Source organism: Stegastes partitus, unplaced genomic scaffold (assembly GCF_000690725.1).
Source record: "Stegastes partitus isolate 25-593 unplaced genomic scaffold, Stegastes_partitus-1.0.2 Scaffold114, whole genome shotgun sequence".
NCBI lineage: Eukaryota > Metazoa > Chordata > Actinopteri > Pomacentridae > Stegastes > Stegastes partitus.
The window spans coordinates 733,138-758,565 of NW_007577845.1; the positions used below are offsets into that span (position 1 = coordinate 733,138).

General features: G+C 44.0%; 2 protein-coding genes across 2 annotated transcripts in view; one reads left to right on the forward strand and one right to left on the reverse strand.

Annotated features, from left to right (window-relative positions):
• slc46a2 (solute carrier family 46 member 2) overlaps positions 1 to 4,461 on the forward strand; it is a 35,794-nt gene extending 31,333 nt beyond the window's left edge. The window contains exons 4-6 of the mRNA XM_008278060.1: positions 350 to 433; positions 2,472 to 2,628; positions 3,018 to 4,461. Of these exons, the coding sequence (XP_008276282.1) occupies positions 350 to 433; positions 2,472 to 2,628; positions 3,018 to 3,075 (299 nt within the window). The 3' untranslated portion in view covers positions 3,076 to 4,461. The remainder of the gene's footprint in view (positions 1 to 349; positions 434 to 2,471; positions 2,629 to 3,017) is intronic.
• Positions 4,462 to 4,653: 192 nt separating this feature from the next.
• On the reverse strand, positions 4,654 to 25,323 carry snx30 (sorting nexin family member 30). The gene is made up of 9 exons (XM_008278061.1): positions 24,997 to 25,323; positions 21,395 to 21,610; positions 17,226 to 17,336; positions 16,987 to 17,145; positions 16,214 to 16,403; positions 13,087 to 13,286; positions 11,011 to 11,100; positions 10,564 to 10,716; positions 4,654 to 8,601 (listed from the first exon to the last, which is right to left on the reverse strand). The coding sequence occupies exons 1-9, from the start codon at positions 25,129 to 25,131 to the stop codon at positions 8,524 to 8,526; spliced, it is 1,332 nt and encodes a 443-aa protein (XP_008276283.1). The 5' UTR covers positions 25,132 to 25,323; the 3' UTR covers positions 4,654 to 8,523.
• Positions 25,324 to 25,428: the final 105 nt, after the last annotated feature.

Sequence of the window (25,428 nt, forward strand, 5' to 3'; positions counted from 1 at the left end):
GCGAGGACCCGTCAAATGCCGCTTGCGGCTTTAATTTAACTTTATAATTACCCAGGTATTCTGTTATTTCCAAAGTAAATCAAAATGTCAAACACAGGAGCAACAACGGGCTTCATTAATTAAATACAGTGTTGAGCTACTTTGGTTTTCAAGGAGACAAGACGGGAACAAAACAAATGTATTTTTGTAACAGCACACAAGACTACGTCAGAGGGCGTGAATGAGAAAATGTAAAACTGTCCACAGCTAAACGAGCGAGGCCTGATGAGCACCTTTCCACAGACAGAACCCAGCATCTGCAGGAGCTGAATGTGAAAGTGAAAGTGAATCTGTTTTCATCTTTCTGCAGCTCGCTCACTCAACCTGTTTGCTCTCATCCCGATGACCACCATCAGAGCTCTGGTGTCACAGCAGGTTCCAGCCTCCTGGTGCAGTGAGTACTACCCATGACTCATTTCACATTCATTTGACTGTAAATTAATGCATGTGTTGTTTTACAGCCCTCACAGTAAAACTCAGCGGCGGGTTTGAAATGCATGTGTTCAGCTGTGGAAGTTCTAGAAATGAAAAGTCAACGTAGGATTTCCTGAAAGCTGATTGTGCTGCGTAAAGGTCAAAGAGTGGGAAAGGAAATAAAAAGTTCAGTGTGTTTGAGGAATTACTGTCACAAAAACTACATGTCACATGAAAAAGCAGAATATGGAGAAAGTTTAGAAACAGAAGCGAACCCTAAATGTTGAATTACAGATTTATTTATTTATGTATGTATTTATTTAAAACTCAGCATAACTCTGCAAAGATGCTAAACCTGGAAAAAACACGTTTTTATTCTGACCTGACACCGTGTTATTTAACCTTTTTTTTTTCTTGTGGTTACTGACAGACCTGTCTAACCAGTCCACCAGACTCTTTAGTCTGAGGTGTTGTGTTCAGTCTGTGCACACAACTTAAAGATCCAGTAAACAGTTGGCTAATACAGTTGACACCAGAAGTTTAAAGTATAAAAAGAGAGAGCTTATATTAAAAAAGTAATCAAAAAAATTCTCTCTCTCATTATTCTGGTTTTTGGCAAATAGAAATAATGTTTTTAATCCTGACTGACCTGAAACAGGAGAAGTTTAGTCTGATTTACTGTCAGACACTGAGAAGGAAATGGTCCCGTGTCTTTTCATACAGTGGATGTAAACTCCTGGTTTCAGAGCTACACATGAGGCCAGATGTTCCTCACTCTGTCTGAGGGTTCGCTGATGATTAAGCAGGAGGTTATTCATTGTCGGGGCTTTTCCCTTCGTCTCTTTGCTTTGACGTGACATCAGCAAACACACACGATGGCTAACAGGAAGCCGCTGTTATCTACACGAGAAAGGAAATAATAAGATATGTAAGAAGAGATGAAGGGAAAGATATGGCTTTGGTATTTTTATATTTAAACAAACACAATATAATGAGCCAGTTAGCTGTTTGACCCTGTGTCCAGTCTTACTTCTTAACTTTAGTTTGTGGCAGCTTCATATTTACAACAAAGATGTGACAGTATTGATTAGTATTGGTCTTAAAAGGCTTCTGTCAGGTCAGCAGGTCCCAGCAGCTTTGAGAAAGTAAAAAAATCAGTTCCTTCTTCCTCACAGTTCAAATGGTTTTATTAGGTTTCAAGAAGCTGATTTAACAACAGTGACGTGAGCGTTGACACAGCGTTCATAGTGTAGTGGTAGAGTGTGTGTCCAGGTCGTTCATCCCTCAGGCTGCGTTCACAGCTCAGCCAGACACACACAACATCTATTGTGTTCTGATTCTGGGAGGACGTTGTGCTCTTTGAAATGTTCCTCATTTCACTGAGTGTTCTGTCCAACCGTCACCTCGGACTGTTTTTCATTTGCTTGCCATCATTGTTTTGTGTGTTTTCCGTTTCCTGATTGTGAGTTTGTGGAAACTGAGCAGTCATTCGAGATGTTCTGCTAAATCGTTCTTTAATCTGCTCTCCAATGTTTCACATACGTTTCTTTACGTTTTAAATCAGTTTAGTCTGATCGGCGTTTGGCCTGCAGGTGTCTCAGTGGTTAGCACCGTGGCCTCACAGCTAGAAGGTCGCCGGTTGGCGTCCCGGTGAGGACACCCGGGATCTTCCTGCGTGGAGTCTCCATGTTCTCCCCGTGCAGCGTGGGTTCTCTCCGGGTTCTCCGGCTTCCTCCCACAGTCCACAAACATGCTGAGGTTAATTGGTGATTGTAAATTGTCTGTAGGTGTGAATGTGAGTGTGATTGGTTGTCTGTCTCTAAGTGTAGCCCTGTGATAGACTGGTTACCTGTCCAGGTGAACCTGCCTTCACCCTGAATCAGCTGGGATAGGCTCCGCCCCCCATGACCCTAGTGAGGATGAAGGTGTAGAGATGATGGATGTTTCTGCTTGCATCCTTCTCAGCTGTAAAAAAAAAAAAAAAAGGTTCGAAAGGTTTCCTCTGTGTTTCCCATCAGGCACTGCTCTCACCTGCCTGCAGCTGACTCTGAAGTTTGCCGGTCTGGCCTACATCCCCACCTTCACTAAGATCTACCAGGGAACCCTGGACTGGTTCCCGGGCTTCGTCTTCATACTCGCCAGCAGCGTCACAGTCCTGGGAATGATACCCATCAGGTACTCTCAGCGGATTAGTTTAGAGCTTCAGGTTTTTCCAGATGTTACGACCAAAGTTTGTTTTCATTCATATGTTTAACCTGAGATGTGGACGCCTCATCTACTGGTCCAGTTAGAGAGAAGATGAGACCAGTCCAGTGACTCACAGCTGTAATCTACAAAACACAGACTTTCTGTTTTATATTTTCAGTTAACTGGCATCTTTTTGGGGTAAATTCTTGTCCCAAAAGCCAAATTTAATCAACTATGATCCAATTTTTCAAAGTTATAAAAGAGGAAAACGTCCACGGTGGTGAATGCTTTTTATAAACACCATAAAGAGTCTTAACTTGTTCCACACACTTCTCCACAAACACTGATGTGATGAACTTCCTCTCCACTTCCTCCAGTATCGTCGGCTGCAGATTGGGTCGGAGGCGACAGCACGAGACGATTCAGGAAGACTGAAGCGGCGACATCATCACCAGCCGCGAGTTATATTGGCAGACGGGAACTGAGACTTGAAACCGTTCCTTTGATGCCACTTCTGCATTGTTGAAGCTCCAGCAGCCACATTGGGTTTCCTTCAGGCCCGTTCTGGCACGAGAGGAACACGCAGTCGGTTCCGTGCTTCTGTGAGCGTTTTGTAAAGGCTTCTAGAACCCGTCCTGTGTGGACGGACTGGGCTCCGTGTGGGAACAGCTCAAACTCGTCTGAAGAGAAGTTCAGAACCTCTGAACTTGTGACAGAAATAAAAGCCGACGTCATCGGCCGCTCCACTTGGTGCCAGCTGCTTGAAAAAGACCGAAGTCGTCACCGCCGGCGATTTCAACATAACGGAGATTTGTCAGCGGCATGAACAGTTTCTGCTGGACGTCTAGTTTTTCTGTTTTTTCTAACTGACTCAACATTTTTAATCTGGTTTGCTGCTTTGAACCCTTCTGAGCAGCGATCTCACTCATTTCACACAGAACACAACATATTTGATGCATTCTTGGTTCTCTTTAGTTTATTTATCTACTTGGTTCAACAGCTTTAGTTTTAATCGTGCTTCATGGATCCTCAGCTGTCACAAGCACAGGAACACGTTTTATCAATGTCCCGTTAAATAGAAATAAACTAAACTTTGGAGGTTGTTCCTCTGCTGCTGTGATTCATCAGTGGAGCTAAATTAATTATTAATGCAGCAACAAAACGATCTTAAGAGTCCAGTATTGATTAACAGTGCCCCAGCAGCGTAGCAACACAATGAAATGATCAGAACAGTGATTCTTCTGCCTCAGTGCATTCTGGGAAACCGTCCGCTGGGCTAACGAGGTGCTAAGTGACGGAGCGGCAGCCCCGGAGCTGGTCGGTCAGCTGATTGTTTTTTTTGGAGGGAAAAAACCATCTGACTGATTTCACTTCTTACACACCGACCGCCACAGAAACCAGAATAAAACAGTTTGTGGTGTTTTGGACGACAGCTGACTTTCAGGAAACGCTCTGAGTGACGGGAAACGTAGCTCCTATTTTTAAAAATCTCTTTTATATTTATTTTTTATTATCCAAATCGTTGACTTACTTTCTGTCTTATATTCCTTTTTTATTGGTGTTTGTTGGTTTTTATGCTTAATCAGTTTGTGAAGCACTTTACCGGTACCGGACTGTTCTAGCTTGTGTGATTTTTGTCATTTTAATCGATAATAAAACTCAAAATAAGAAACCTAGCACTGTACATTTAAACCTACAGCGGAGCAGGGCTTCATGGTCTGAAGGGAACTATTATTGGAACTATTTTTGTATTCTGCATTCATTTATTTTTGCACTTTAATTTGCTGTTTCTTAGTTTTATGGAATAAAAGGTACAACTTCTGTTGGTGTAAATGTCGACGTTCCTTTTTTTAACAGGTGTTTTTGAGGATTGGTTTAAAGTTTTCAATCTGTTCATGAGAAAATTATGTCTTTAAACAGTTTGCTTCATGTTTGCTCTTCTTTGTCCTTTTTTTTACACTTTATTTGGTGAAAACAGGTAAATAAAAAGAAAAACAATCAAACCAGAAAATATCAAATGCATTCGTTCTCTTTATTATTGGTCCAATATATCCGAAAAAAAACTCCTTTGTGGTAAAGATAAATTGCATCAAAACATCAATATACAAGCTTATTTATAATTACAACAAAATGTACAATAAGGATCCTGAACGTAAACAGTACACACTGGGGACGAACGCAGGTTAGAAAAAGAGACGGATTCACACGTTCATCAGTCGTCTGAGCCTTCGTACGGGTCGGATCCAGAGTTTCTCTTCATGTGTGAATCGACGTGGGGAAGACGGGAGGAGGAGACATTTGGCTTCCAAACGTTTGCTTTGTACATGAAAGAAGAACTCCTGACCGGACGGCAAACCGAAACACAAACCGGGTCTCAACCGACTGAACACCGGTTTACAGTTTGTTGTTGTTGTTTTTTTGGAAACTGAAAGAAAGCAAATCGAACGTTGCTGCCGCGGCTGGAGCTACATTTATAGTGCAAATGAAATCAGCAGGCACACAGTATAGGACGGGGCTTCACAACGGCTATGATCAGGAGCACACAGAGCACGCTCACCAGAGGACTGCTGTCGGGGGTCTGATGTGCATCAAACATAAAGATAACGTTTTTATTGGTCATATTTTGGTTTTGCCAGATTCACACTGTTGATGCACATCTTCCTCCCTCATGGATCCGATCCACTCATCAGAACCCAACAATGGTTCCTGTTTCTTGGACACAACTAGACTCAGCTGTGCCACATATATGTTTATATATGATTCAGCTGTAATCTGAAAAACCTTCATTTACACCAAACTGCAGTCGACGGACGCACTGATGGACTCATTATGAACCAAACAGTCACAGTGTTCGGCTGTGAACAGATACCAAGAACCAATCGGGTCCAGGAAACCAACAGAAACGTTTCTGATCAGATCTTTTTTTAATTTGTGTTGTGTTTGCTTCGTGTCTATTTCCTCACTACATCAGGTCGTCGTATTATTCAGCTGCTGGTTGAAACGTCTAGAAATGAAGTCATGGGTTCACGACTGTCAGAAACAGTCAGCAGAGTCTGAAATGTTCATTATTACAATCAGATAGAAGAAATGTGGAGTTTTCTGGGAAATATGGAAAGAAATTGAGGACCTACAGCACCGCTAGCGGTCAAACACTAGACAGGCGGCCGTGTTCATGTCAGTGCTGCTTCCAACTGAACCAGAGTCCAAATACTCTGAGGTTTGGATAAACAGTTTTTTAAAAATGTCTTAATCATAGAGTTTTGTATAATAACAATGAAAAGGTTGTAAAATGTTGGAAATCGTCAGAATCATGCTGGAATTTTTCAGCTAAAGCAAAAGTCTGGAGATAAAAATGATATAAATAGAAATATGATCAACTCCTCTGACGGTTTCTGTGACTCCTGAACACTCGTGACCCTCCTCATGGTGCGTTTAAATGTTCTGGTATTCTGCCACAACTGAGCCTTTTAGCATCTTTTAGCATCAGCGCGTCCGTAGACGAGTCCACCGTAGCTGCCTCGGGACTGGATCACAGCTACCTGGAGAGCTTTTAAATTAAAACAATAAGAATTTCTTCATGTGTGACCTTGTTGGTTTCAGGCACGACGAGAAGAAACAGTAGCTGCTTCATGCTTTTAAAGCTCAAAGGGAAAACGCGAAAGACAAAAAAGAAAAAAGAAGTCAAACCAGTCGGCAGACACTGAGCTGAGCTGCAGCGCTTACGTTTGGTTGCACAGAAGGCAGACGTAGTCATGTGGCATCAACGTAAAAAATAAATAACAATCGGACGTTAAAACAACTCAAATACGGGAGATTTTTTAGTTTTGAAAACAGAAGCACAGAAAAATTAAATCAGCACCTTTATTCTGAAAATCCTGACAATCAATGTAATAACAACAAAGAAACAACAGAAATAATTCTGACCCGTTTGGATCAACAGAAGTCTAAAACCTTTACCGACGTGGTGCTGGGAGGATGTCACATGACTGAGTCTGCCCTGCTCTCATTGGTCAAGTTTCTTTTTTTTAACATTTTGACTTTTTTGCTACTTTTTGCTGAGTGTAACGAAGCAGCAGGCGGCCGAGGACGGAGGAAAGACATTCACCACATCAGCCACAAACGCTGAATAACGGTGACCTCTCAGCAAACTCTGAACAACGCAGCGACACAAACAATAAACCAGAACGCGTTGTCGCAATAATGCAAGGCCACATCCGCCACGAGGAAATGAGGCAAAAACGCTGCTGCTGCTCCGCCCGGCTGAATGTTTGTTCCCTTGAGTCAGCGCTCGGCCGACGAGGTCACGACGTCAAACTGCTTTCCTCATAACTGAGTCATGTTCAGCGTCGCTCCGACCTCCTGAAGCTACTGACTTTAGCGTTTACAGTAAAGCTGCATCCCTCCGACTGGATGTGGATCATTCACCAGACTCCCTTTCATCCTTTGATCCAGGTGTTTACGGGACACGGCAGGAATTTCCCAGAAGTCAGAGGAGTTTTGTTTCCCTGTGAGCCAGCGGCAGCGTCACCGGCTCCGATGTGGACAGATGTTCACCTGATGGTTGGACTTTCCAAACAAAGACCTTTTATAAAAGTTCTTTCAGGTCATTTCACAACTAAAACAAGACCTTGTTAGTGAGGTGTAGCGACGCTGCATGGTTCCTCCAGAAAGCTTCTACAAACGGGTGTTCCTAAGGCAAACCACTGCAGGAAAAACATCAGGTAACCGTTTATGAAATGTTTGTACGGGTTTAAAGAGAACAACTGACAGAGTACCGATGGACCTTCACCGTTCAACATCCTGGACTGAGGTAACGCGTTTGCTAGAAGAAGACGAAGTAAACCCCAACCTGGAGCAGGTACACATGGAGATGGTACGAAAAAATGAAGTTACATGAATAGAAACGGACAGAGGTAGCGCCATGTGTTCAACCTCCGCTTGAAAAGCATCAGAGAAAACTATCAACAGCTTAACCACAAGGTGGCGCCACCGCTCTGTCAGAAACAACCAGCCAGCCCTGCTTCCTGTGTTTGTGCTCGGCTCTGAGAGGAACCTCAGCACTCAGCTCAGACGTGTGTCGTCATTGTTGAATGCAGCCTGTCCGTTTATCCCGACGCTAGCTGAGAACGTTTCCCTTTAGCAGAGCGACGCGAGGCTTTCACTGACGCCTCGCTGTGATGTCTGTCGCTGCACCTCCTCGTTATTCTGCTCAGACACGTGGCCATGAGGCTCAGATGCCACGGCACCGTTCACGTCTTGGCGAGCGCTTTTTTTTTTTCTTTCACAAAAACAGCTGCAGAAAAAAACTCTTGGAAAATATCAGTAATGGCAGGTTGAACAGAATCCACAGAGTCCTGCAAAACCAGCAGGTATGGTCCTTTAAGTACAACACGTTGGCCTGTTACTGCCAATATGATGGAGGTTAAAAAATGATTTGATGAGCCTTGCTTCAGTGCAGGCTTTAGTGTTAGTCAACAACCTGGCAGGAGGAAGGATATCGAGGTTGTTCCGAATACTGAACAAAACTTAGGATGCTCATAAAAAACAAAACGTTTTCTGCAACAGTGACTCCTCTCATTTGGCTCGATGAGAAAACAGAGAGACAGCGGTTAAATAAAGACAAGCAGCATTGGCAACCGACTGTTAATTGGAAATATGACGTAGAAAAAGTCAATAAGAACAACAGCAAAAAAAAAACAAAAACAAAAAGTCTGTACATAGTAGGTTTCTCCTCTTTCCCAGCTGCTCTTGAACGCACCGTTCGTTACCTCCTTCGGCGTCTCACAGGAGAACCGGGGCAAAAGTCCAGCAGTCGAAACCTGCCGCCCGCTTGGTCTTCTTTTTCCTTGGCATGAGAGGGTGAGAGAAGGACGAGGAGGTGTTTCAGTTCGTCTCACTCGTTTTGTCCTCAGTCTGTTTTTCCTGGAGGAGAGTTATGAGCGACTCCCACGCTGCCTGGCACTGCAGAGGGCGGAGAGGGAGGAAGAGTCGGTCAGAGCGGGGAAAGAATGAGGTGAAATGGAAACAGAGTCGAACTTGCTCTATGATTGCCTACGCTGGCGTTTTAAGGCTTGTTTGATTGGTGATAGAAACCTGTGCTGAACCTTAAACAGGGAAAATCTAAAGCTCTTCAAAAGTTAGAAATGGATTTAAACCTCCTAACATCTGGGCCTTTCTCTGAAATATTTGGCATGTCTAGATGGAAAAGCTTCTAACAGAACACGTCTGTGAGACTTCATCTGAAAGGCTTCTAGTCTCTGAAAATGTTCAGCATGTGGCTAAAACACAAGCTCATAACAAGTCATGTTTGAATATGAATAACTAAAACATGGTTCATGGCCGACATGTGCACGACACCACAGACCTTCTTCATCTTGTCTACGACACCTGTATTAAATTCCAGCGCTCTAGGCTGAAGGACATGGTTTCCACGGCGGGAGCTGAGACCGATTACGGCGGTTCTGCACAACAGAGCAGCTCCTGAGGCGCTTTTGTACTGGAAGGAACCAAACAGGCCGAACACAGAGGAGTCTGGACCCACCGATAGCTACGAGGGTCACAAGAAACTCATCTGCTTGTTTACTGTCAGCGGACCGCTGCTGTCCAGGTGAGGTATTAAAGCCTGTTTATTGAGTTTTTAATTAGAAAATAAAATGAAACAACAGACATATTGAATTGGAACCGATTGTTAAAAAAATCAAACAGTTCTCGGCACATTCTGAGCAGAAATGTGGAAGTGTTTGGGTTTCAATAAACACGTACTTTATCTTAAAGTTCTCCAAAACATCACGCACTTTGAGGCCTTATTTCTATTTAATTGTAGAATTAATTTCAAATGGACCGCCAGAACACTGATCAGAAGATGGGAATTTAACAAAAACAATCACAGTAACTAATGGAGAAACTGCACTGACTTAACTTTTTATGATGAGTCTATTGGAGGCTGAGCTGTTTTCGAGCCACCGCCTAGTGGTGCCTGGTGGTATTACACTTTAAGGACCTTGGTTTCACTTTTTAGAGTCGATCACTACCTCCATCTCTTTTATAATCTCTGAGTGTTAGTGAGCAGGTAGAACAGCTAATGAACATACATTAAGTGACAGGCGTACCCCCCTCGTCCTCTGCTCTACCGTTAATATATTATTAATGGGTTGAATTATTTACAGCAACTAATGGATTAATGAGAAATGCATTTGGAACATCCAGAGGAAACACCTAAACCTCAAGCTGAGAACGTTTCACCGGTTGCTTCATATGAACAACACGTCGTCACGGTGCTGCTTTAGCGTCGCTCCACGCAGAGACTCATTTTAGCTCGTTTAGGCAAACACAGCGATAGCTCATAACGAGAGCTGGGTGCTGCTGATAGAATACGGGGGTGTGCATGTGTGTCTGTGCAGCAGCAGCCTCTGGGGGTTTCCTAATGGTCTGTTCACAGTATCGCCACGACGAGGATGTCGAGCAGGAGAGGCAAAGCCGACCAACACGTTAAAGAAAGACACACAACACACAGACGACGATACGAAGCTTTTCAGAGGCATGAAAAACTCACACGAGGAAGGAAACAAGATGAGTGAGCTTGATGTTAAAATACATTCGTCGGTCTGTTTTTGTTTTTGCTCTGGAATCAAAATCGGTATCACAGAATCTCAGTGGTACTGGTGAAGACGATAACAGTTCCTGGTATTGTGACATCGCTAAGACAGATTAGAGACGTATTAGTGTTCTCTCTACAGGTTCAAAAAAGTCATTTTTATATCTCGACTAACTATAACGGCAAAAGTATTCAGATTTTTTTCAGCCCTAGTGATCATAATTTTCCCTGATGACACATGAAATGAAAACATTAATCATAGTTATCTGTTTAGCATGCTGTGACTGAAACCAGCGCGTTTTAAGCAGTCATACGGTTCTTTTGTGTACCTTTTCGTAATGGTTGATGTTTTTGTCGGCCATGCCGGTGAGGAGCTGCTTGAAGTCTTGCCTCTTGTTGCTCTGCCAGCGCTCCCAGTCGGCCTTCAGGTCGGCGTTGAAACACTCCACCTTGTCCTGGCACTTCTCCACCTCCACCGGCATCTACAGCAGCACAGAGAAAACTACGGCTACAGGGGCCTTTAGGGGACATAACACGAGGCTACGTCTTACTAGAGTTACAGGGGTCCAGGAGGAGCAGGAGTTTTACAGGAGAGGGTTGTATTAGATCATACTGACATGTGGCAGAAGAGTTTCACTCATACTCCCAGTAACAAAGGAGTTTGACTGATTAAGCTTTAAATTCCAAGACTAAGGGAACAGAGATAATGCAGGAAAAGGCAGCGACAATCCTGCAAATGTGTGTGAAAGCAGATTCAGAGGAGACGAAGGCCTTACGGGCGTTCTGTCCTCTTGTTTGCGTAATATGGCTGCTTCCAGGCGGCCCTCGTACTCCGCCTGGCTCTGGTCTCGCTTCCTCAAAACGTTCTGCAACGACACAGAAAACATCAAACCTTTTATTTGTTTGTATGACATTTTAGTATTTCTGAGAAAAACAACATTGGAAAGCTGCTAAACAGACAGACTTGCTGACTCAGGAGATCGGGGAGGACGGGATGTGACACAAGCAGAACTTCAGCTTCCTCTATTCAGAGAAAGTAAGTCTGTTTGAGCGTGAGGCAGGACGAAGGAGCCGCACGTTGTGTTTCTGTTTGGACTTCTCCAATTAGAAGTGTGGGAGCAGACGTGTCTGTTCCTCGTGAGTTAAATAAATAAGAGCAGCTCTCAGATAAATAGTAAACCCGGTGATGTTTGTGTCTGCAGACCGAGCAGATGAGCCGAAGCTGATTCCTGCCATCTTCATCTAAAACCTATAAATGTGTAAATAAATGTGTTGAGCGCTTGCATTTGCTTATTTAATATCACTGGACCAAAATACTACTTTTTAAAATGCAGATGACAAAAATAAACTCTTCAGGAGCACCTCACACCTACAATCTCCTGTCATAGTTTATGTTCTGGTAGGATTTTAAAATGATGTTTTAAACTGATCTCTATTGGCTAATATTCGTCCCCAGTAGCTTAATGTGTGGTCACTATAAAGAAAAATCAAAAGAACCGATGAGATGATTTCTTTAAAGCTAAAATGTCTTCGCAGGTTACTTCGGTGTTCGAGTCTGAACACGACAATACATTTGCAGTTTGCAAGCTTCCAAAGAAATCGCTCGTAAAGTGAAGCAACCACAAGATTTCAACACCACAGAGCTCGTCAGACATTTGAAGGTTCGTCACATAAAGCGACGTGGAGAGTTTTCAACACTAGAGCTGAAGCAGAGAGCGACAGCGGCACCGTTTAGTGGCTCGATCGACGCTCACTCAGCTGCTGGTCAATACTTTGGCTGCTGACCTTTTCTGTTGCAGTGTTCAGTCTGAAGGCTCCGAGTTCAGCTTCCATCAGTTTCAGCTCGTTTTTGTTGCTCTGATATAACTCATTGTTCTAAAGTGATGTGTAGCTGTGTGTAGTGTTGCTTTCATACAGATTTGTATATAAGGTATTTATAAGGACAAGAACTTGTGGCTTCTTCTAGGTATTTTACTTTTTGTTCATCTTCATCCGTCTTCAAAACATTTTCACTTTGACATGTACAAATATACAACAAGCATAATAACAAAGCTGTGGTTCTGATATTATTTGTAATACGTTATTAGCAGTTAATATTTATGCAACATCTACATTGATACTAACATTAGACATTACTGTGCAGTGACAACTTCATGAGTCATTCAAACAAGAGCATGATGAGTGTAGAGATGGATGCACATCATCCATCCATCATCTCTACACCTTAATCCTCACCAGGGTCATGGGGGGCGGAGCCTATCCCAGCTGACTCAGGGTGAAGGCAGGTTCACCTGGACAGGTAACCAGTCTATCACAGGGCTACACTTAGAGACAGACAACCAAGCACACTCACATTCACACCTACGGACAATTTACAATCACCAATTAACCTCAGCATGTTTCTGGACTGTGGGAGGAAGCCGGAGAACCCGGAGAGAACCCACGCTGCACGGGGAGAACATGGAGACTCCACGCAGAAAGATCCCGGGTGTCCTCACCGGGACGCCAACCGGCGACCTTCTAGCTGTGAGGCAACGATGCTAACCACCAAGACACCTGCAGCCCTTTAAATTTTATGTAAATTGAAAATGTTTTGTTCCACCAACACTTCATTGTGCACAAACAGCTGGTGTTACTGGAGCGGTGAGGCCGGGCAGTTTCATCTGATATAAACTACTCTGAGAGCAACTCAACCAAGAAGAAGGGATGTGAATTTGGATTCAAAGTGCGTCCATCGGACTCTGAGGGCCTTTTTGTTACACTCCTGCTGTCAGCCACTGAAAAGGCTGAAAGTCTAAATCCTGCTTCTGTAGCACAGATGTGAAATGTTTCCGATCCAGCTGCCCTCTTACCTTCATGGACTCTATGTAGAGAACATATTCTCTAAGCACGGGCAGGAAGTCCTGGCTCATGTTCTCACTCATGTCCTCCAGCGCTCCGCAGCACGTCGTCACACAGCCGGCGACGCCCTCCAGGGGGCGCCGCAGCTCCTCCTCCGACCCCGCCCAGCTGGAGTAGACGGTGCCGTACTCTCGCAGCTCCGTCAGATACTCTGGTGGGAGACAGAGGAATGAAAAGAGTTAAAGGACACGATAAATGTTTGCAGCATTCTTAATGCTGGGGATGCTCTGTGACTAGACCTTCAATCTGATTTATTTTGAATATCACAAGACACGACTGGACTGGGGGACAAATTACAGCAAAACGTTCCCTCTTCCCTCACAGGCAGGGATCAGCGTGTTCAGCTGCACAATCTATATTTGTAAATTACACATGAGAGAGGCTGATGGCCAAACGCCAGGCTGCTGAGTCAAGCTCACATAGCGTTTTGGGTTTTGGGTTTTTTTTGCACTCTGTCGGCTCACAGGCCGTCATTATCTACGACTACCACAGTTTCCATTTTATCTCATCCGACATGGAAACGAGGCTGCAGCAGACTGCAGCACGTCTACGACCCGGAGCAGATGGTGACAAGGAGCATTTCACACCACGACAGATGACAGGTATTTACAGAGCCACTTGTCATGCATGAGTTAGGCCCGCAGTCATCAGCCACGCTGCCTCAAGGCCCAAAGGTCTGTGGGCTCCAAACAAACAAGCCCTGCAGTCGATACTGCAGATAAAAGTCCTACCAGCTGCTGGTACAGACCTGGCTAAAGACTGAACCTCTACGCATGACATAAGCTGACCACAGGCACAGCGATGCACATACAAACAGCTGCCAGCGGGGACGTTTCCTCAGAGAAGAAGAAGAACTACTACTTAAGGCTGTGCTGCAAGCAGCGCGCCAGAGTTTCTAAACGCTGCTTCCTGCTGCCTGAAACACACACGACCAGGAAAGAAGAAACTGTGACAGAGTTCATCGGTTTAACCAAAGTGCTCGTTATATCTCAGGGCTGATATGCAAAGTTCTCCCACAACAAGACTTAATAGAATTAACTGTAAATCGGTTAGAAAGGAAGAAATAAACAGATGAATGATTTCAACACAATGAGCTTTAAACAAACAATATAAAAGAAGGTTTTGTTTGAGCTTCCATTAACTCATTCTGTTATCATTTACTCAGTTTTTGTTTTAACTGATCTATACAGCGACAGCTTTTGTTGCTCATTTTATTAAGTAGTTTTCTGATTGGTTAATATTAATCTCTCTGTGTTGTCTAATCACAGTTTAACCAATTCATAGGTTAGTAGCCATTAGCTATTAGCCTGCTCGGCTACATGTCACACTTATGACATCGTTTTATGTTAGAATGCAGCTAGAAAACTGCACATGCTGTACATTAGGATATCGGAGGTGTGGCTACTAAACAATGAGACAAATGTTTTAATTATATTTTGTTCCATTCAGTTATTTATTTCTGACCAGTGATCAATAAATACTTTGGGTTTAAGCATGTTTGCTGTGGTTCCATATATAGTCTTGTCCATTAACAACCTCATAACTTTGCAAACTCATGCTTCCTGTTTGTGCGACAGTCACACTGCTGATGGTGTCTCATGGGTCGATGCTCCATCACATGCATTTAATGTATAACACAGAACATACTGTACATCACAAAACAAATCATGATCACAATATCTGTCAGAAACATCCCTAGACAACAGATATAATTAACCCTAAATCATTCTGCACTAAAGCCATCCCTCTCTCCTCATGCTTCCTGTCAGTCTCTACACTGTGTGCAGTTAGTAGGCAGGTGAGTGTCTGACCTTCTCATTATTTCCACCTCCAAAGCACACAGTATAAACTTGATCACTTACTAGATTTTAGCATTTTCAGGCGATAAATACAAGCACAAGTTGTAAGTCATTAACGCCTTACGCTGAGGTGAGCATAATTATTAGACAGCTTCGTTGCTTCAGGTAAAGAAAGAGATTTAACTGACACTGAAACGTCTCAAATTGTACAATGTCTGTACAAAATAAGTGAACTATTGAGGTGTGACCAGCGACCAATCAAACGTCCTGCTGTTGAAAAGTCAACAAGGTCACACGCAGAGGAAAAACACTTGAGAAAAATGTTGTGTGCAATCGCCAGGAACCAGTTATCCTCCAGTGCCACCATATTCCCCAACAGCAACATACCTGGAGCGTCCAGACGGCCGAGGTGTCAAGAAACATGGTCGAGTTAAAGACGGATAGAACGGACGAATCAGTGCCAACGTTGGGCCATTAAAATACCCGACAGGTGAGATGAGAGCGACTCCTGACGGACCTGATGGACGGGTTACATGGCTGGTGGCTGCATCACTAGTGGACTTTGGGCACAGCGTTGAGTCGTGCCAGCGACATGGAGACGGGGTTTTGGTACGGGCTGCTGTCCTGAAGGCTAAACTGGTTGGAGACATTAGCTCCTAAACCTGCTGCCAGTTTCTGGAAGCCCTGACAGGTAAATACTACTTCACCTTCATCCAAGCACGTTGCCAGCAAAACTCTTAAAGATGACTCAGTGATGACCTGCCTCCTTTCCTCAGCTGACCTAAATCCTATTCAGAACTTGCAGACCACTTTCAAATGTGGCTTTTACAGTGAGCTAAGGCAACAGACCTCTTGTAAGAGCATGTGGAAGGCTGATGATGAACAGATCAAGAAATTGACTGAAAAGGAGTCTACTGGTCAGTAAATATCTTTAAAACATCAAAAGTGTTATTTGTCATTTTATATTACTTATTTGTCATATTCTAAAAAATGAAAATAAACAAGTGAGTTGGAAAAAATAGTTTTCTAATAGTTCCTCAGTGATTCTATTCACTCACGTAGTCTCACTTTTCCTCAGGTTTGAGATTCATTAACTCAGAGGACTGCATCTGCTGTACAAAACCAATCCTGAGGAGCAGAACACGCCTGATAACTGTGCACACTGTGTTTGCTGACAAGTGTTCAATAAAAGATAAAAGTGCCTCCAAACAATCTTCTAAAAATGGAGGCTGAAGACGGACTGACTGGCGTAATGTGATCTCCTCCATCAGCCTGATACCTGACTGCTCCTTGAGGATCCTCTGGGCGATGCGGTCGATGGTTCCCAGCTTCTGGGTGAAGGTGTCCAGGTATTCCCCCATGGCGCAGAACTCCGGCGGCCGCGCCCTCAGCTTGTAGCCTCCGGCCACGTGCTTCACCGACTCGCCCACTTTGGTCAGCAGGGCCAGACCCTGACGCTTGTTCAGGTCCTGCAGACAACGAAGACGTCAGGAGTCCCTCCAGCATCATGCACAGCTATTTAAATATTCATCTGGTAAATAAATAAAATATGACAATGATCCATCCGCCCCCCTCTACCTTACACGATGAAACCGCCACCTGCGTGTTCAGACGACCCCACGGCTTCTTCTATTAATGCTTTATCGGCTTCACGCTGAAGATTTTTACACCGATCCTGTAAGCTCCTGTTCTCGTCCTTTAATCTGAGTCCAATTATTTTACTGCTGCAACAACCTCATTTCCCCACAGGGATCAATAAAGTCTTGTTTTGTGTCTCAGCTACTTAGAGGAAATATGTGACCAGAGGCAGATGTGGAGGAAACACACGGGCAGGAGGGGGAGCTGTCGTCTCTAATTAAGCACTTAACTGAAAAATCGCTGCTGAGATCAATCTTTTTTCATTTGCGCTGGACGTGCGTCGGTATTTATGATGCTCCTTTCTGCATTTTCAGGTTTTATTTCTTGTCCTCTATTCATATAATCAGTAGGATTACTGTGGTTTATTGCTCGCTGTAGCTGATCTACGGGGCTCTCGGCAGGCTGCCGTCTCACCTTGGCCGACAGGAAGGCGTTTAGATGCGGGTTGAAGGAGAGGACGGGGTGGTCGGCGACCCGCTTCAAGAACTTGTCCAGAGCTTTCATCCTCGTCTCCACGAACTCCTCTGAAAAACGGTCCACCACGCCCTTCATCACAAACTTCTCTGGCAGTGGCTGGAGGAGGAGAGAATACAAAATCAGGTGTTTTTTTTTTCACTGGGAAGCTGGACGGCAGCGCGGCAGGTGTGACCTACGGGGATGAGGTGGGTCGGCTGGCTGTCCTCCAACTTGATCCGGAGCCAGTCGAAGTCCTGGTAGCGCCGTCGCACGCAGTACTCGGGCAGGTCGAACTCTATCCGTGTCGTCTGGAGGAAAACACACACATCTGATCTGTTACTTTGAACACACAGGAAGTTTCTGACCTTTAATTTGGCTTAGTCCTGAAAAGGGACCCAAATTCAATCCCTTGTGTAATTTTATTTTATTTTTTTATTTTTAACTGGGTGAAAAATGGAATGTTTGAGAAATCCAGTAAACTGACGACAAAGTAAATTCAAAGATGTTGATTCTCAGTGAAAGACTTGATGCTTCAGTTCTTATTTCAATTACGTGAACCTGAAAAAAATCTGTATTTTTCTAACTTCATCCTCTGTGTTCATGTATAAATAATATTTGGATAAATGATTCAAAGTCCCTCTCCGGTAGCTGTTCCATGAAAATAATCACTTCACGTCTTAAAACGGCTTCGATGTGACAAATCTATGAAGTCCTGCTGTTTCCTGCAGAACGTACGTCTTCCTCTGACTCTCCATTATCGGCTACACCTCGAGCACACCAGCTCACCTACAGCTCGACTCAAACGCTGTGAAACCACTCCGCGCTACACGACAGCAGGTTGTACTACTGAAGTGGTTCGGCCAGAGATATTCAAACCGAAAATCATTTCAGAGGAAGAACACTGATATAGAAAGTCCTCCCCTGCAAGGTAATGGGACTGGTTCCTTCATTTGTGACCTATGAAATCCTGGAAGTCTCTCATCAATACACAGCAGCTCATCGTGGAAATGCTCCGTCATGATGCTACTTTTGCTGATATGTCTTCCAGCATATTGAAAAAAAAACGTCATAAGAGGATGCTAAAAAGGTTCAGAGAGTCTTTAAGGGTCGATTTAAACCTAACTTTCCTATTTCACATGTGAATATTATAATACTCATCAAACATTTTCTATTACTGCAATCATTATTTTGTTAAAATGTCAAAACAGCCACAATGTTATAAGAATACCCACACGGTGGCCTCATGAACGGGTTTGTTGATCAGCAGCAATTAATCATTTCACAGCATTAGCACGAGTTAATTTACAACTACTTTACTAATCTGTGATTAGTTTTGATTTGTGCATAAATAAGTTCATAAGTGTGCGTGCGTACATGAGCACAAAGCGGCAGCCATTAGCTTTATATCTGCTGACCTCCCATTTAGGATTAAAGCTTCACAGACCTTCAGATACGGCTGATAGCGCACACACACATTTACTCTCTCTGGCAATAAAGTGTTAAAAGACATCCCCCCCCCACCACCACATGCTCTCCATTAACACTATGTGTTCATATCAGGCTGTGATATTTGTCTGCAGCGTCTGAACCAAGCGCCACGGCGCACATAGCAACTGTCGTCATGACGCCACTCAGCGGCTCCTGGCAGTGTCTCCCTCTCACTTTGTTTCTCTCATTACACGATGGGAAGGCCTCACAAGCTCTGATTCACTTCTTTCAGGCGGATCGGCGGCCCTGCCGTCCTCCTGCTCGGACGGACGAGACAGAAGAGCCACCTGATAAGCACAAGTCCACTCTAAAATATATATGTTTTTAATGGAAAGATTAAGTAAAGTGCTTCTTTAACTGTATTCCTATCTGCTCCATCATCCCTGGGATACAAGTGGATTACTATCTAACGGTGCCACGCGGAGCTGCAGCTCGTTCTCCGTCCTCTTGATGGAGGACAGATACTCTTATAGATTTCAACTCCCTGGACTTCAAATCTGCTGCAACAGTCCGTAGATAAAAGACAAACCAGAAGCAAAAATTCAACTCCAGGTTAAAAACTTCATCCTGTGAAACAACATCCCTACCAAAGGGATCAATAAAGTTATATCTAATCTATCTATCTAGTCCGTGCCCAGGGCTTAACGATGGCTTATTTTCAAATCTATACACTGAAGACGGCTAGAAAATAAAACCAGCCTTCAAAACAAATCGTGCTGCAGTTCGATCACGTTGCGGTCGCTTTCTTTTCCATTGTGGGTGTAGAATCTGTACAATCTGATCTTTCTGTTTTGTCTCAATGGAAAAAATCAAAGACAGAGACTTTGAAAGAAGAAAAAACAATGTGGCTTCGACACGTCTTCCTGTGCTGCCAGCGGTGAAGCTACGACCGTCTTTAACCACACAGCAGCATTGGCACTGATACTGATCTTTCTTTCTACACCAAAGACGCAGTCGTGTTGCAGCGTCTTAATTAATATCTGCTGCTTGTGATCTCCTGGTGCCTCCAAGTCTTATAAAACAATCCACAGCTGAGAGGACCGACTAACCTGGAAGAAAAGATTTTTATCTGCAGCCCAAAAGTCAGAAATGCTGGTATTTCTAGTTTTCTGTGCCGTTCTAACAATGAGACACCATGAAAGAGGTTTTTGTGAATACGGCCATTCAGCGTGCACGTGAACACGATACATCTGGGTCGGGTACGCCGCTGCACAGTCCAGCTCTTCATCTCACAGGACTCCAGGTTTCATTTGTGACAACTGCACATAATGCAAACCTGAGTCATTGTGAGATCTGCATCCGTTCTACCATCAGGTTTTGTGTTTATTGTTCTCCTCTGATACCCTCGTCTCTCCACCCCTTCACCCTCTCATCAACCAGTCCAAGCAGATGGCCGCCCTCCCTGAGCCTGGTTCTGCCGGAGGTGACTTCCTGTTAAAAGGGGAGTGTTTTCTCGCTCAGAGGGACTCGTTTGGATTCATTGGGTTTATCTCTACAGTATAATATAACAGGACCATCTGCTGCCTCACACCTGGACGCGTTTCCACTTAAGGAAGTTCTATTTTATGTCTTTACCTCTCTGTGTTTCTCACCTGAGGCTGAACAAGCGTATAAAGTGAATTTCCCTCCAGATAAAACATTAGAAAAGTTGATCTTTAGAGGGATTTTAAATCCTTCATGTTTACATTCTTGTCTGAGCGCTCTGCTTTCTCTGTCCTTGGTTCTCTTTGCCTTTAATTATACAAACACACCGCTGCTGTCGGTCTGTAACTCTACAGCGTACCTCTAACTTACACCTTCCTTCCTGGTAGTTTTGTATGTTTTATCCCATTAAATATTAATTTGATGTTTTAACGTTGCAGCACGGCGCTTTACGAGGAAGGAGGAAGCTCCAACTGCCTGGACCAGCTGCTATAAAGCTTTGCTCTGCTCGGACAGGTTACTGGAAAAATTCCTTTTAGACAGAACACAAAAAAAAACACTGATATAAAACTGAATGTTTCCTGCATATAAAAGTCCTCAGCCAGCTCTTAAGTCTTAAATATCAAACTTGACTTGAATGTACCATCAAGAAAATTTCTGATCAGAAAAAATGAGTACAAAAAACGTGAGAAATTACAAAGCTGAATATTCGTGATGATGACCTGGATTACCTTCTCCCAGTGGTGCATCTGAACAACGGTTTATAGAACATGGAACAAAACATGCTTAATTAAATCTTATGTTCATTCTCACCTACAGTTTTATCCACTAAAGCAGCACTGCATGCAACATCTTTATTTATCTCATACAAGCTCATTTGCTCCTGTCTCTTTAAGGCCCCCGTCCCTAAAAGCTGCCCTTTCGTCTGATTGGTCAACTTCTGGAAGCCTGTACCCAGTGCTTGTGAGCAACCCCCTCATCTGATAGCAAACCTGGACCAATTATTAGGTGGCATACTTCCTCATTCTTGACTGGAAACGGCAACCTTTCAAGTTCATCTGTAAATGTTTGACCCAAAACTCCAACTCAGAACACCAGAGTGGACCACGTGAACATCTGCAGCGACAAAAACGATCGCGGGACGTCACTGGTGGGTAAATATTAGACTCATTACCTGCTTACTGTGTGGAAAAACGGCGGATTTAGGCTTTCAATGATGAGCTTAGAAAAGCAACAACAACTGAAGCAGAAAAGGTCTAATGTAAGGAAACACCAAAAGTAAAGTAGACAATAAAATGACGGCAAAGTATCTCCGTGCACCGCTGCTATCTTCTGTAAATACTATAATACTACACAGGTAGACTGTTGTAGTAGAACGTGCACCACATTTACTTAGCTTTAACTCATTATTACCAGGCAGAAGGTGTTACCACGACGCCAGCCGACAGCAGCGTACCTTGGTGGAGACTCTGTAGGTGATGTACGTCTCCATGGTGGACACGTGCTTCTTTGGGTCGTCGACCGTGACGAACAGGTCGCGGGTTTCCGTGGAGGCGTAGGGGTCTCGAGCGTCTGCTTCCGAGTCGTCGTCCAGCTGCAGCCGGTTGAACAGCAACGACGCCGAGGCGGGACTCGACGTCTCGACCGGCGTGCCGTTGGTCAGCCCCGACTCCTGCGTGGACAGACATGACACCACGGTGACATGGAATTCAGGGAAAGGCTGCAAACAAAGAGGCAGATAGACGGAGCGACTCTGATGCTGATGCAGTTGTTTCTCTGTCAATGGGCCTCTTGTTAAGGCCCTGCATCTCCTCCATCGTCTTTCTAATTGAATGATGGATGAGTGCAGAGAAATGGAGCAAGTCGTGGATGTATTTTCACAGTCTTAATACAGAAACTTCCAACAAGGGTTAGTTATAGCAGCTGCAGGCTTATTATAAAACATTTCATCTGTTTTTTTAGTTTTGGGAAGAAGCTGCTGCTGTTTTTGTACCACAAAGACGGACACGTATGCATGTAAAGCGGCCTTGAGTTGACACACATGGGTCTTTGGTGCATCCATCAATACTATAAAAGATAAATACGCTGCATTTAACGTCGGTATCTGGAGCTACGAAAACAGATTGAATCAATATTCCTACCAAACCCGTGTATAACTATTTAGAAACCCTTCAGAAATCCTTTAAAAGTGTGTCAGTGTAAAATACCTGTCAGAAAGTATCTGACAGGTATTTTCAACAATTTACTGCTTTCAGTAGCAAGAAATAGGAAACACACAACAAATTTATCCATCCAGACACACACAGGCTGCTATAAACGGCCATAAACAGACAAATAAATGCACAAAAGTGGGAGCTGTGCAGAATAACTTGTGGATTTGGACACCTTATTTTTAAAAATGGGATTAAGCAGTTGTTTTTCTCTGTTTAGGTGTACATAAAGTACATAAAAAACAATGGGAATTAAGAGTATAGTTCTCATGAGCGGTGAAATGCATCGCTGCACATTTAGAGGGGCTTCATTTGACAAACAGCAGCGACGGCAGGCAACAGAATGTTAAGTGTAAACGCTGACCAGAATGTAAACACTGCAACGGAGACGTAGGAAAAACTGTGAGGCAGCGGCTCGCTTAAAATAAAACCAGCAAACAAGTCCACCTCTACAGCTTCGTCCTGCCACGTTTGATTCCATGTGAACTTCCGACAACACTTCAGGGGCCACGTCTCGGCCCACAGGAGGAAGAAAATACTTTGTTCCTGAAACAGGTGCACAAAAGCTAATGTTCAACCCTAATTACTTTTTCTTTAAAAAAAAAAATCAGCTGAACTGGGCTCATGTGCAACTTTCCGATCCAGTCAGTGTCAAGAGAAGTGCTGCCCTTCGGCCTCACACTCTGCAACCGCACACACACACACCGACCAAACACACACTCTTTGCTGTGCACACAGGAGAAACACACACACAGGCTGCTGACATTGTAAGTGCCCTTTTTTTTTAACACCATGCTGCTAACCTGCTCTGGTAATCACAGTCAGATAATTGCATTGCATTGCATCATTACATCACTGTGAATGAACAGCCAGGCCACCGCCACGCAGTCAGACAGACGCTGAGGAGAATCTGAAAATATTACACTGAGCTGATTTAACAGATTGTGAGGATAACATTTTGCTATCAGCCTCTTTTGTAGCAGACATTTTGAAGTGTCACTGCAAATAAAAAGCACATACGATGGTTGTATTCTGCTGAAGCACCCCAGGATGCTCTGATATAGTCAGTAAGACAACGTATGCTCAGTACCAGGAAATAGAAAGTGAAATGGAATTTGGCCATCTTTTCTTGCATTATTTATACCTGTGCTTTTCCTACGCTGACATGTCAAAATGCCAACATTTGCTTACAGATAAGATTTAAAAACTGGGTGAAAACACTGATAGTCGGACCTAAATTTATACTGTGAGTCAAAATAAGTTTATCAGTCATGAACTGCAAACGTTTGACTTCCAGACGTGTGAACAGAAACTCCTGTTTGAAACTAACTGTGCTCTCGGCCCAAAGGCGACGACACGATTCACCAAAACAAAAGAGGAATTGTTGTTTTCGTGACAATATGACAATTAAAATAAAAGTTTGCACCCAATCAGAATTAAATCAAACAGAGTCGCTGATCGATTTCAAATCAAAATCACAGTTTGGAACTATACAATTAGCAAATGCTGCGATTCAGGACACATGCCACGCAGCAAGTCTGACACAAGGTTTAAAGTGTCGTGTCAGTGGTTTTATGAATCCTTGCTGTCGTCTTTGTGGGACAGTCGTGCTCTGGATGGTGTCACATGTTTTAAATCATACAGCGAATACTCAGCTGAAGCATGACTGTTTAAAATAAAAGGATATCGCAGCTCCAGCATCTGTCAGAAAAATCAAAATTAGATATTTTTCTGGAAGCAAACAACTGTAACGTAAAGACAATCGTGCAGCAGAGTTTATTTGTGGTGCAGAAAAATTAAGAACTGGTAATAAATCATTAAGAAAGCTGGTAAGAAAAATCTACAACATTTTAACTTCTCTGGCCTTTTACTCTAAAGCTTTATGAAAAAGTGTTGACAAGTTATTTGGCCGGATCACAAGCTTTACATCTGACCCGGTGTAATCATGTACGAGGGGTGATAAAGGTGAAGAAGAAACCCAACGCTGCAAAACAACCTCGCTGGAAGGACTACAGCGTCTCTTATTGGAAATAATTAACCGCAGGACCAAAGTGTTTGCTCCGATGCAGAACAACAGGTGGAAGAAGCTGTTTGCAGGATCCATCGCTGTTTGAACAGCTCGATAAGGATGTCCTGCCACTTTTACTTATGATGAGAAATCTGTTCTCAAACCAAAACATGCGTCAGAGTTTTATTTAGCTCATCAACAAAGTGCTTTCCTGTAGAAAATAAGATTTAAATATTACACTAGAGACACTACAGGGGTATTTATGTTGTGAACCTGCTTCAGTAATCCAAATGTTAAGCAGGAAAACCCTACAGACTGTAATATAAAACACAATGAGTCGGTTAAACTCTCTGTGTTCTCACATGATCTGACTTAAATGCTGTAAATACAGAACACATGTTGAAGGATGTGTTTTGTGCATTACTAAGATCATTTCACCCTCTTTGTTTTTCTTGTGTTTGCAGCTTTTCACACCCAATCAGAGGTTTAGTAGCTTCAACAACAAGTTGGCCTGTTTAACTCTCGGATGTGACTGAACCACGTCCTGAGGTTCAGCCTTTAAACCACAGCAGCATAACTTAACGGTTCACACTCGACTCTGAGCCCAGCTGTGTGCACGAAAACCTCAGAAACGACATTAACCAACAAGCCCAGCAGACAGCTCGCTTGTTTTCCTCCTTCCCGGATTCAAACTTCCAGCAGCTCGCTGATGGTTCAGCCTCTGAGCGCTGGTACCCGCCTGGAAGCAGGTCAGTCAGCGGAGTTCACTTCGGTTAACCGTCCTCCCTCCATCCCACGGTTATTTTCTAACCGTCCGAGCGGTGTCGGTGCGGATCCTACCTGGTCCCCTCCGACGTTCACGGTGACATCTGGCCCCGAGGAGAGCGTCTCCTCGGCGGCGGACAGCGGGTGGAGGATCTCCGTGATGGGCTTCTGCCCCGAGCTGGCCAGGCCTCTCGGAGCGCCGACACTCATCCCTGCGGAAGGCGGGAGGACGTGGCTGGGTGTCCGGAGGGGTAGCGGCGGTCCGGTTCTCCTCGGCCGGTGGAGTTGGAGGAGACGGAGGGAGGTTTTCTTTTTTTTTCCTCCTCCGTTCAGGGTCTCTTCAGTGGAGACGTTACACCCGCTGGTTCATCACAACTGTCAGCTGACTCCCACTGCGCAGCTCCGGATGTTAAACTACGAGAACCCGGATGTAAACACACGGGTCACGTGACGAGAAGCGGCGAATGGAGCGACAAAGATCATCTATTGTGAAGATGAACTACTCTG